The sequence below is a fragment of the Pinus tabuliformis genome, chromosome X (genome assembly GCF_031772625.1).
Source record: "Pinus tabuliformis cultivar Carrire ecotype Pingquan chromosome X, CPIR1, whole genome shotgun sequence".
NCBI classification, from domain to species: Eukaryota; Viridiplantae; Streptophyta; class Pinopsida; order Pinales; family Pinaceae; genus Pinus; species Pinus tabuliformis.
The window spans coordinates 32,241,153-32,252,575 of NC_142308.1; the positions used below are offsets into that span (position 1 = coordinate 32,241,153).

Below are 11,423 nucleotides of genomic sequence, written 5' to 3' on the forward strand. Positions count from 1 at the left end.
TAAAACTCTCATTTACATTCACTGCAGTGAAAAAAAACATTACTTACTGGTGTAAAACCTTCTTTTACATACTCCTGTAAAAACAAAATTTACACAGGCTTACAAAACCATGTGCGCTCCTCCTGTTTTTTCATCCCTCGCTGCTGCGAAAAATTCTACTCATTTCATCCCAGTGTGTAATCAATACAATAACAAAAAAACATAATATACGAGCTCCCTCTTCTTTTGGATATTACATTGCGTAAAAACAAAAATTAACACAAAGTCCATGCTTTTCTTTAAATGCACCATACCTATCTTTAAGTTCTCCATACGTTCGTGCATAAAGAAATATATTAAAAATAAAATGTTTACCAACTATCCTACGAACACACTTAATTTCATTAACGGCGGTCAACCCAAGGTCTTTCACTCCACGCAATGCATTGAATTGCTGCAGGCCCGAATGCTGGTTTCAAACGATCAACGGCGGAGAACATTCAATCGAATCGGACGGTGGACAACAATATCGGAAACCATTACATGACTGAACAATAGTACCCGAGAAATCTGAAATGGTGACGTATGGAGACAGCCACGCGTCAACTCCAAATTTTCTCGGGCCCTTGTGCACGGAAGATACCTTTGCCGGAAAGTGGCCCGAGAACTCTCAGGCGGGTTTGGTGAACGATTTCTGGCGATATAACTCTGCGTTGAAATTACACATTCAACAACAGGAAGGGCGAATTGAAGAGATGATCTTCCGGGAATTGCCCCTCCTCCGCCATCAGGCTGCGGCGAGCATTGCTATTTGGAGCTAATGAATTTGGGATCAGAAATGCAGATACATTGCAAATTTTCACAATGAATGCAGATAAATTCAAATTTCAAATCGATCCACTGTTCGGCGCCCACCCAATTCGTCCCGCCCATCCAATTCGTCTGACATTGGGGGCCCTGCAGGTCACGTCGGTATTTTCCGGTGGAGGCTGGAGTCCTTTCCCGGCTGGAGAGCTGTCCCGTTACATGCCCATGCATGTATGGTGAAGTTGCTAGGCGATTGCTGGCCGACTTGAGGTCCCATAGGAAATACCCAATAGCATAGGAAATATTTAGAAATTTTTAATCAAGATACACACTAAGCAATATCTAAAATTAGATAATATTCAGAAATTTTTTATCAAGATACATATTAGGCAACATTTAAAATTAGACATGTCTATTTTGCTCCAAGATATATATATATAGAAATATAAGTTAATTATCAATAATTGTTAAGTAGATGTTAGAGATTTAACCTCCACTAAATAATCTAAAATATTCTTAATAATAGTTACAAATTAAAAGTTAAAATTAGTTTAAAATCATATCAAATGAGTTTATAAGTTTTCGGACATATAGTATTAATAAGCCTTGGTATAAAACTTATTTATAAACTATTAATCTCCATAGTAAAGAGTAAATTGTATATATTTAATTCACTTTTTAATTCTTTTTATAAAGAATAACAATAATTTTTAATTCTTTTTATAAAGAATAACAATAATTTAAAATAAAAATATAATTCAATTATCTTTTCATATATATTAAAATATTTTGATGTATATTCATATTTACCACCTATATAAATGTTACCTTTAATATTTGATATAACTTTAACTTGTAAAATGTAAATAAAATAAAATAAAATAAATGTTTATCATTTACCATATTTTATATAACTTTAACTTGTGAATTTAAATGAAATGAAATAAATGTTTATCATATTTGACCATCATTAAATTTTTTATGTTTTTAATTTTTTTAAATGTCTGTACCTGTTTTAATATTTTTTATCATATTATTTATCACATCACATTTGATATAAATTTAACTTTCACATTATTTTGCAGTCGGCTAAAAAAAAGTGGAAATCTTGGCCCATCATCCTCCATCTCAACATTCTTTGAACATTACAATGATTTTTTCTGAACTTCATCTACAATATAAAGATTGCTGGGTTGTTAATTTTTGAGTCTGGTGTGTTGTTAATTGAGATGGGTACATATTACAGAGTCGCAAGGGACATTTCATTGTGCACGCTGTCAACAGTACAGGGCATCCATTGAAAGGAGCCAAACTATTCATCAAGCAAACCAAGAGGGACATTCCCATAGGATGCGCTATAGCGAACACAATACTGAACAATAGTGTTTATCAGGTGGACTTAATCACTGAATTAACCCAGTTTTTCGCTTTTTATTTCATCTCGATTGAAGCCATTTTGATTTCAGAAATTATCCTTTTAACCCTTCATGTTTGGCTGAATTCTTTTTCCTCTTGAAGCTATTATAATCTGATTTCAGAAATGGTCTCCTAAGCTATTATAATCTGATTTCAGAAATGGTTTCTTGAACGTTTCAACGTAGCAACATTTTTGAACGAGCTAAAATGGTACAGCACGGAGCCTGAGCAAGGGCAAGAGAATTACAGAAACGCAGATGCCATGGTGAGCTTCTGCAAAGCAAACAATATAAAGATGCGGGGGCACAATATAGTGTGGGAGGATCCAAAATATGTTATGCAGTGGGTAAAGAATCTGAATGCCCAACAACTACAAGAGGCAGTGGACAATCGAGTCCATTCAGTAGTGGGAAGGTACAAGGGCCAATTCATCCAATGGGATGTCAGCAACGAGATGCTTCATTTTTCATTCTTTGAGGACAAGCTGGGGCCCAATGCCTCTGCAAATATCTTCCAACTGGTTCAGCAATTAGATCCCTCCACTCCATTGTTCATGAACGACTACAATACAATCGAGACCTGCAGTGACATGGCCTCCATACCCGATGCATATGTGCAGAAGCTGCATGACATTAGCCGGCCAGGGCTGATTGAAGGAATTGGATTGGAATCCCATTTTTCAAAGCCTAACCTACCATTAATGAGATCTATATTGGATAAACTGGGGTCTTTGGGTCTGCCAACCTGGCTAACAGAGGTCGATATTGACAACGACGTGAATCAAACTACACAGGTATGCAAGCTTTCTGGTCCATAATTTCCCTTTTCAATAAATCAAAACCTCCATGAATCTCATGTTTAATGTTTGGAACAGGCCGAGTATTTGGAACAAGTACTGCGCGAAGGATTTTCTCACCCTGCTGTGGGAGGCATAGTCATTTGGTCGGCATGGCCGCCTCCCAGTGGATGTGACAGGATGTGTCTCATTGACAATAATTTCAATAATTTGCCTCCAGGCAATACGGTGGACAAATTGTTAAAAGAATGGCAAAGCAGAGGCATTAGTGGTTTTACTGATCATGAGAGCGGGGCCTTCAATTTTTCAGGATTTTACGGCGAGTACACCGTCACTGTAAAGCATCCCCACACTACTGGTACTAATTCTTTCAAGATTTCGAGGACATCTGAACAACCACAACACATTAGCGTTGTTGTGTAATTATCAATGAAAAGATTGTAACCTGCAGTATATACTAACAATGATATAAATATAAAGAATTAAATATATACAAGTAGTAGAAAAACGTAGTTGAGATGGGGATTCAACGACCCCGAGTTAAGATCTCATGATGGCTGTACGTTACACTCGGAGCTCAACAACCCCGAGTTAAAATGCAGATATGATATGTGTGTATGGAAGACTACCACTGAAATATGTCTATGGAGGAGAACCCCTGCAATATAAATTACCTTTTCAATGCTGCCTTCTGGTTGTGCTCGCTACTGGCCTGCCTGGACTGACTGGCTGGAGCGCCCCTGCAATATAAATTACCTTTTTCAATGCTGCCTTCTTGTTGAGCTCGCTACTGGGCTGGACTGAATGGCCATGCGTTATAGAACCACATTTCTACTTCGATGTCTCAGCTTTGGAATAGAGGTGATCGGCATTCATTATAAATACACGATTTGGGTACGCATCAATTTACAAACTAATAATATCTCTGCTTTAAAAATATCTTTACAGCAACGTAATAAAGATCATTATCTGCCCTTGTTCTGGAGTTGGCACTTTATCTGCTTCATGTTCTCATTCTATGGATTCATCTACCTTTTTTAAAATGAAAGCAGTTGATTTTTTCTGTGGAAATAATAAAATTGATTGATTTTTGTTAAGATTTAAACTTTCTCATTCTATGGATTCATCTACCTTTTTTAAAATGAAAGCAGTTGATTTTTTCTGTGGAAATAATAAAATTGATTGATTTTTGTTAAGATTTAAACTTTTATTATTAGTATTATTAATTATGATTAGTGTTTCAAAGTGGCCATAAATTTACGTGTACAACCTTGAAGGTTGGCCTTCATCACTCCACTGTTAGTATTTGTTCCCCATATCTGTATGCATGCTGATCAATTATAGTGTGTAATTTGTTTCCTGAGACGTTTTCAAATATGTTGAATATGTTTAGTAAATCACAGTTATGATAGCTATATGGATTTACTAGGAATGACAGATAGATGATCGTTTTCAAATATGTTGAATATGTTTAGTAAATCACAGTTATGATAGCTATATGGATTTATATGGATTTACTAGGAATGACAGATACATGATTGAAGACAAATAAAATACGTGTATTGTAAATTTGTTAGAAAACTTGCACAGATGAATCTAGCAAATAAAGGTTGAACACACAGTTTTGCAAAGCAAAAACACTAAAAGAAAATTGAAAGAACAAAAGAATGGTTCATTAGAAAATAGGTTACAATGCTCATGATATAGCATTACTGGGTGAAGATCCCAATGTAATGCACCATAGTGGTGATCAATGAGAAGACTCAACACCTACAACAAGTTCTGGAGATAACTAGCCAGTTGCGGAGTGAAAGAAGGAGCAAATCAGGGAGTAAATCATGTAGAAGAACTAACCAGTTGCGGAGTGAAAGAAGAAGCAAATTAGGGAGTAAATCATGCAAAAGAACTAAACAATTGCGGAGTTAAAGAATGAGAAAATCAAGGAGTAAATCATGCAAAAAGAATCTTGCATGTAGTCCCATGCTCTAACTAAGAGTCTGCATGTAGGTGTGTAGTAGTTCCAACACCCCCCCTGAACACCACTATGGGGAAAAATAGAAAATGGGCCCTGGAAACTAAGGCCAAAGGTCACCCAAAATACAGTGCAACTTGTACTAAAATTGAGGAAAGAGGGAAAACCTCATGGGAAAAACCCCCCTCAAAATACAATGTAATCAAAAGAAAAGAGGAAGAAAAGACAGTTGCTAAGCAACTGTGTCCTTCACTCCAAGACGATCACGCAGAGAGTGAAACTTCTGCTCAATGAATGTCTTGGTGAAGATGTCTGCAGTCTGTTCTGCTGAGGGACAGAACTGCAAATCAATGACCCGATCATGTACTAAGTCTCTGATGTAGTGCATATGGATCTCTATGTGCTTCGTCCGCTGCCGTTGTACTGGATCCCTGCAAAATTTGAGAGTGCTCTGGTTGTCACACCAGATAACAATGGGTTGGTGGAACTGGACGCCCAACTCAGTGAGGAAGTGTTGTAGCCACAAAGCTTGAATGGTGATGTTGACTACTCCTCTGTACTCGGCCTCTGCTGAAGAGAGAGCAATAGCAGTTTGTCACACCAGATAACAATGGGTTGGTGGAAATGGATGCCCAACTTAGCGAGGAAGTGTTGTAGCCACAGAGCCTGAATGGTGATGTTGACTACTCCTCTGTACTGGGCCTCGGCTGAAGAGAGAGCAATAGCAGCTTTCTTCTTGCTCGACCAAAAAATAGGGCCAGACCCTAGACTGACTGAATATCCAAAGGTGGACTTGCGATCAACGCTGTCGCCCGCCCAATAAGAATCAGTGAAGCCAAGGAGATTCAATGCAGTGCCGACTGCATAGTGAATCCCGAAGGTGATGGTGCCTTGCACACATCGGAGGATGCGCTTGGCAGCATTCCAATGTAGCTCATGCGGCTCCTGCATGTATCTGGAAACTGCCCCTACTGCATATGAGAGATCTGGTCTGGAGTGGGTGAGGTACAATAAGCTCCCCACTAGCTGTTGGTAGAGAGTGCTGTCAACTAATGGAGTGTCACCTCCATCCTCAAGGCAGACCCCAAACAGAAAAGGAGTCGGTGCTGGCTTGCAGTCAGTCATGCGAAATCTCTAGAGGAGATCCCGTGCATACTTAGCCTGAGAGAGTTTGATGCCTGTGGCATCCTGGCTAATCTCAAGACCAAGAAAGAAGTGTAATGGACCCATGTTCGTCATCAAGAACCTATCATGCAAGGCCCTCTTGACTGTAGCAATGGTTGAAGCTGAGCTGTCGGTGATTAGGAGATCATCCACATACAAAACTAAGATAAGAAGAGAATCATGTGTCCTGAGCATGTAAACATTCGGATCAGACTTACATCTTTCAAAGTTTTGTGATAAGAGAAAAGAATCCATCTTCGCATACCAAGCTCTCGAGGCCTGCTTAAGGCCGTAGAGAGATTTCTTCAGTCTGCAGACCAAAGATGAATCATGAATGAAACCATGTGGCTGCTCCATGTAGATCTCCTCAGATAGATCTCCGTGAAGAAAATCATTCTTCACATCCATCTGATGTACTTCCCACCTTTGGGCAGCCACAATGGCAAGTGTAAGGCATATGGAATCCATCTTTGCTACTCGAGCAAAGGTCTCGTCATAATCAATGCCATGCACTTGTTGGAAGCCTTGGGCTACTAGCCTTGCTTTCCGTCTGGTGATTTGCCCATCTGCAGCACTCTTGGTCCTATAGACCCATTTGCATCAGAAAAGTTTCCTTCTTGAAGGAAGGGGGACCAGATCCCAAGTCTGGTTCTTGAGGAGGGAGTTATACTCCTCCTCCATGGCGGACTCCCAAGATGGATGCCCAGCAGCCTCAGCATAAGACTGTGGATCAGAAGACTGAACCAAATGACAATGCTAGGATGGCGATGGTTCAGTGGTAGTGAGGACAAGAGGAGGCTCAATAAACTCTGAGCTAGTCCTCTGCAAATCAGAATTATCCCCCACAAGACCATTTCTAGCAGTTGGGTGTTCTTGTGCATATATCTCATGTAAGCTCCTTGTTCTCTGATTTATGACAGGGGAATATGATTCACTGCTGGAAGCCCGACCTGGACTTGGATGTGGATCATCATTTGCATGCACTAGATTTGCATTTGAAGACTCTGTCTCTGCATCTGCATGCTCTACCTCAGCATCTGCATGCTCTCTATCTGCATCTGAGTGTACTGAGTCATCATCTTGGACATGAGGTAGATAAAAGGTGTCTGCATGCAGCAATTGAAGTGCATGTGAGAGACTTTCCTCAAATTTGACACTTCGCTCAATGATGAGCTTGTCCGTAGAGGGAATCAGGAGTCGTTATCCCTTCACACCATCAGGGTATCCAACAAAGATGCACTCAATGCTATGTGGATCAAGAGCTTTCCTCTTTTCAGAGGGGATCTTGGCCCATCCTCGGGAGCCAAAAACACAGAAGTGAGTGACCTCTGGTTTAGTGCCGCTCCAAGCCTAAAAGGGGGTCTAATCCTTGACAGACCTATGAGGAGATTTGTGCTGGATATAGTTAGCACAATTAAGTGCTTCGGCCCATAGCTTATGAGGTAGTGACTTAGCATGCAACATGCAGGAAGCCATCTCTTTGAGAGATCGGTTCTTTCTCTCAGCAACTCTGTTCTGCAATGGAGTGTATGGAACTGTGTACTGCAACTGTATGCCAGACTGAAGGCAAAGGTTTCTAAGTGTTGTGTTAACATATTCCCCCCCCATTGTCTGTACAGAAGGCTTTGATCTTTCTCTCTGACTGTGTCTCAACTAGTGCTTTGAAATCTTCATAGTGCGTAAAAACTTCAGATTTGTTCCTGAGAAGATACACCCAAGTATACCATGAGAAATCATCAATAAATGTAAGCACATACATTGCTTTGTTGATGGAAGGATGAGGAAAAGGCCCCATGAGATCACTATGGATCAGATCTAGAGGAGAGGATGCTCTGTGAGTCTTGCCAGTGTCAAACTTTTCTCTGGGATGTTTTCCAAGGACACACCCTTCACAAACGCCTTTGGAGAAACTGATATTTGGCAAGCCTTCCACCATCTCATTCTTGCTTAGCTGCTGCATATACCTATAATTTAAGTGACCAAACCTCTCGTGCCAAAGCCTACTACTATCATCAACATGTGTAAGCAATAAGGAGGATTCAGATTCAATAAATTCAGAAAATGTATACAGTTTGGCTCCATTGTTTACCTCACCGGCTGCAATTTTGGAGCTGCTATGTAAGTCATATATGTTCACTGCATCTAAAGTGAATTCCACTCTCTTTCTGGTGCTGGAATGAGTGATTTGATAAACTGAAAGCAGCTTTACCGAAAGTTTTGGAACATGAAGCACATCTTCAAAGCTTCCGTGTAAAAGTTCCACTCTACCTTTTCCGGTGACCTCAATAGGTGAGTCATCTCCCATGAGGATGGGAGGTCCTTTGCATGCATCCAAAGAGGAATAGACTTCCTTTGCAGCAGCCATATGATGTGATGCACCAGAATCTATAATCCATGCATCAGGGGAAGAATTAGTTGCAACTAAAGCATGAAAATTGTTACCTTTCCTGTGTGGCAGATCCTCAGTTTTCTTCTTGGCGCCCTGAGGGATGTGGTCCCCAAGGTTTTGCTTCTGAAGAATTTCTACCATTTTGTCAATTTGTTTCTTCATGCAAGAGGATTCTGGATGGAATCCTCTTTGATAGTAGGTGCATCTGTTTACTTTCTTCCCTCTCATTTCTCGAGCCGGAGGAGTCATTGAAGGGCTTGGTGTACCCTTCCTTTTTTCGATGGGAATGCACTTTTCCCTTGTCTTTTTGCTGCTGATTTTTCTGATTTGAATTAGATTTGTGATTTTTATTGTAGCTGCCATCATGCACAGCAAGTGCATGTGCTTTTGGAGGTTTGATTTTCCCCATGCCAATGAGTTTATCTTGCTCAAAAATAAGGGACTCCATAAATTCTTTGAGAGAAGGCATAGTGTAGGATTTACCTGTTGCAAGCCTTACTGAATGAAATGTAGACACAAAGACGGAGTATTCTGGTCCGAGCTTTGACATAATAGAGAAAACTTGGCGACTCTCCTCCTTGGATTTGTCAATTCCACAACCCTTGAGTTGCAACAATAGATCATTATATTTGGTGAAGAAGTCTTGAATTCTGTCATAGTTCCATGGATCCAATGACAGAAGCTCCACTTCGAGCAGATGTCCTTTCATCTCATCCTGTTTCCCGTAGAGATCTTCAACCTTCTTCCAAATCTCATTGGGAGTATTGCAGGAAGATAGATGAAACTGCAACTTTGGAGAGATGCACATGCATATGGATCTGTGGGCCTCATCCATATGGTTGTGGTACTTGGATTTCTCTATGGCTGAAGTGGGTTCCACTTCTGTAGCCATGGTAATCCTGTACAACCCTTTATGACGAAGGTATCGAGCCATTTGGTCCTTCCATTCGTGATAGTTGTACGGTGTTAGGATCGATGCTTTGGGAAACTCCATTTTTCTGTCGATCTTCGATCTCCAAGCTGTAATACCTGCAAAATAAAGTACTGGTGCGTCTTTTATCTAGCAACCTGTGGGCTCTGATACCATGTAAATGTGTTAGAAAACCTGCACAGATGAATCTAGCTAGTAAAGGTTGAACACACAGCTTTGCAGAGCAAAAACACTAAAAGAAAATCGAAGGAACAAGGATATCTCGGCCTCAGCAATCTTCCTCCATCACCAATACAAGGATATCTCAAGAAAGATGAAGGATATCTCCAACAAGGAAACAAGGGTTTCCTGAATCTTTGGGAAGTGCAGGAGGCACAGGGATTTCGTCAGACTCGATCAAGGATAATCTCACTATAGTATCAATATCTCATATCTTCTCCCTTAAGGCCTTCCCATGGAGGTTTATTTATACTTCTCCAAATTAGTTTTTTTCAGTTGGGAAATAGTTGGGCCACGGGATATAGGAGGTGAGTAACAGGTAAAACCCGTGAACTCCATCTGAAATTAAGGAAAATTATTTTTTTTAAGTGTTTTAACACATGTACGTGGATTGGATATATGCTAACGTGCGTGTACACACTTTAATAACAGGGAAAAGTAGCGTATAGGGTATAAAACACATCTTTTTTAGATTTTGGACCAAGTTTGGAAGGAAGGGTTGCCCTAGGCCATAATCAGAGCGTCAGATCTACCAAGAGTAGTAATGGTGCTAAGTGTATTAAGTGTATAAAAGGAATCATGCCGAGACTGAGGAGGAGTTCACCAGAATTCATCCTGCCAAGGCAACGAAAGAGATCAGAAAGAAAATGTTGTCTGAGGCGGGCATACCCATGCTTAGAAATAGTAAAGCATGTCCACATGTCAAGTACAAAAGCGGATCCAATATGCATACAAGTATAAAGGAACTAAAAATACATAATGGATCATCTGATCATAATCAAGAGAGTATATGTCTGAATATCACATATAAAGAGCTGATCAATGATGCTGAAATATGAAGCTGATCACTGAAGTCAGGAAACTAATCCAAATAGTACCAAGTCAACATGGTGGAATAAATGGTACTACAGCACAACTCGGGTGCCAACATATAGGATGTCGCTATAAGGAACTGCAACATATAAGGTGGATGGTGTCAACTAGTAGAAACAAGAGCAACTGACAAGTGAACCAAGACATGCTGATGCAAACCCGAGGTCTTCACCGACTGCCGTGATACATTTCTACATAATGGGAATAAATAATCTGAAGTCGAATATGTGAGAAATCATTTGATTACCAGTCATTGATGTATACTGTTAAAAAACACGAGGCTACTCACCGATAATGATGATGAGAGTCAAGTTACCCAGTACAATCTAACAAGTGCCAATAAATGAGTTGTATTCGAACACTTGGAAGAATCTATCAATTAGGAGACAATGATGTTTTCCCACTGTCTATTGGGTCCCTATAATACTAGTGATTACCCCATTACTATTGTAATTATACCCCTTATTAATATTGTTGTGCCCCTATTGTCCCCATATTGTTATTACTGTGCCCCATAGAATCCCTCTATTGTTATTTTTGTGGCTTTATATTATTATTGTTAGGTCGGCTGGGTTATATTGTGACTCTTTAGACTCCTATATATAGAAAGGAGGTTTTGTCATTTGAATCATCCAAGAATTGTTCATTTATGTAATGTAAAGGAGGTTGCCCCCCTTGAAGAGGCTGAATTCTAAGGTGTTGATCTATCTTTTCTATCTTTTCTTGAGCTGGTTTCATAACATTTGGTATCAGAGCTTTGGATTCTAGGGTTTCGCTGCTCCAAACAAGTCATCGTGGAATTTTCGCTATAACTTTTTTCTGCGACATTTCAGAAGTTGAAAAAAAAACCCATTTGAGAAGACATCGCGCTAAATCT

General features: G+C 39.9%; 1 protein-coding gene across 1 annotated transcript; it reads left to right on the forward strand.

Moving 5' to 3' along the window:
- The first annotated feature begins 1,886 nt into the window (after positions 1-1,886).
- Positions 1,887-3,832, forward strand: LOC149138184 (endo-1,4-beta-xylanase 5-like). The gene is made up of 3 exons (XM_089450009.1): positions 1,887-2,179; positions 2,360-2,995; positions 3,077-3,832. The coding sequence occupies exons 2-3, from the start codon at positions 2,465-2,467 to the stop codon at positions 3,419-3,421; spliced, it is 876 nt and encodes a 291-aa protein (XP_089306135.1). The 5' UTR covers positions 1,887-2,179; positions 2,360-2,464; the 3' UTR covers positions 3,422-3,832.
- Positions 3,833-11,423: the final 7,591 nt, after the last annotated feature.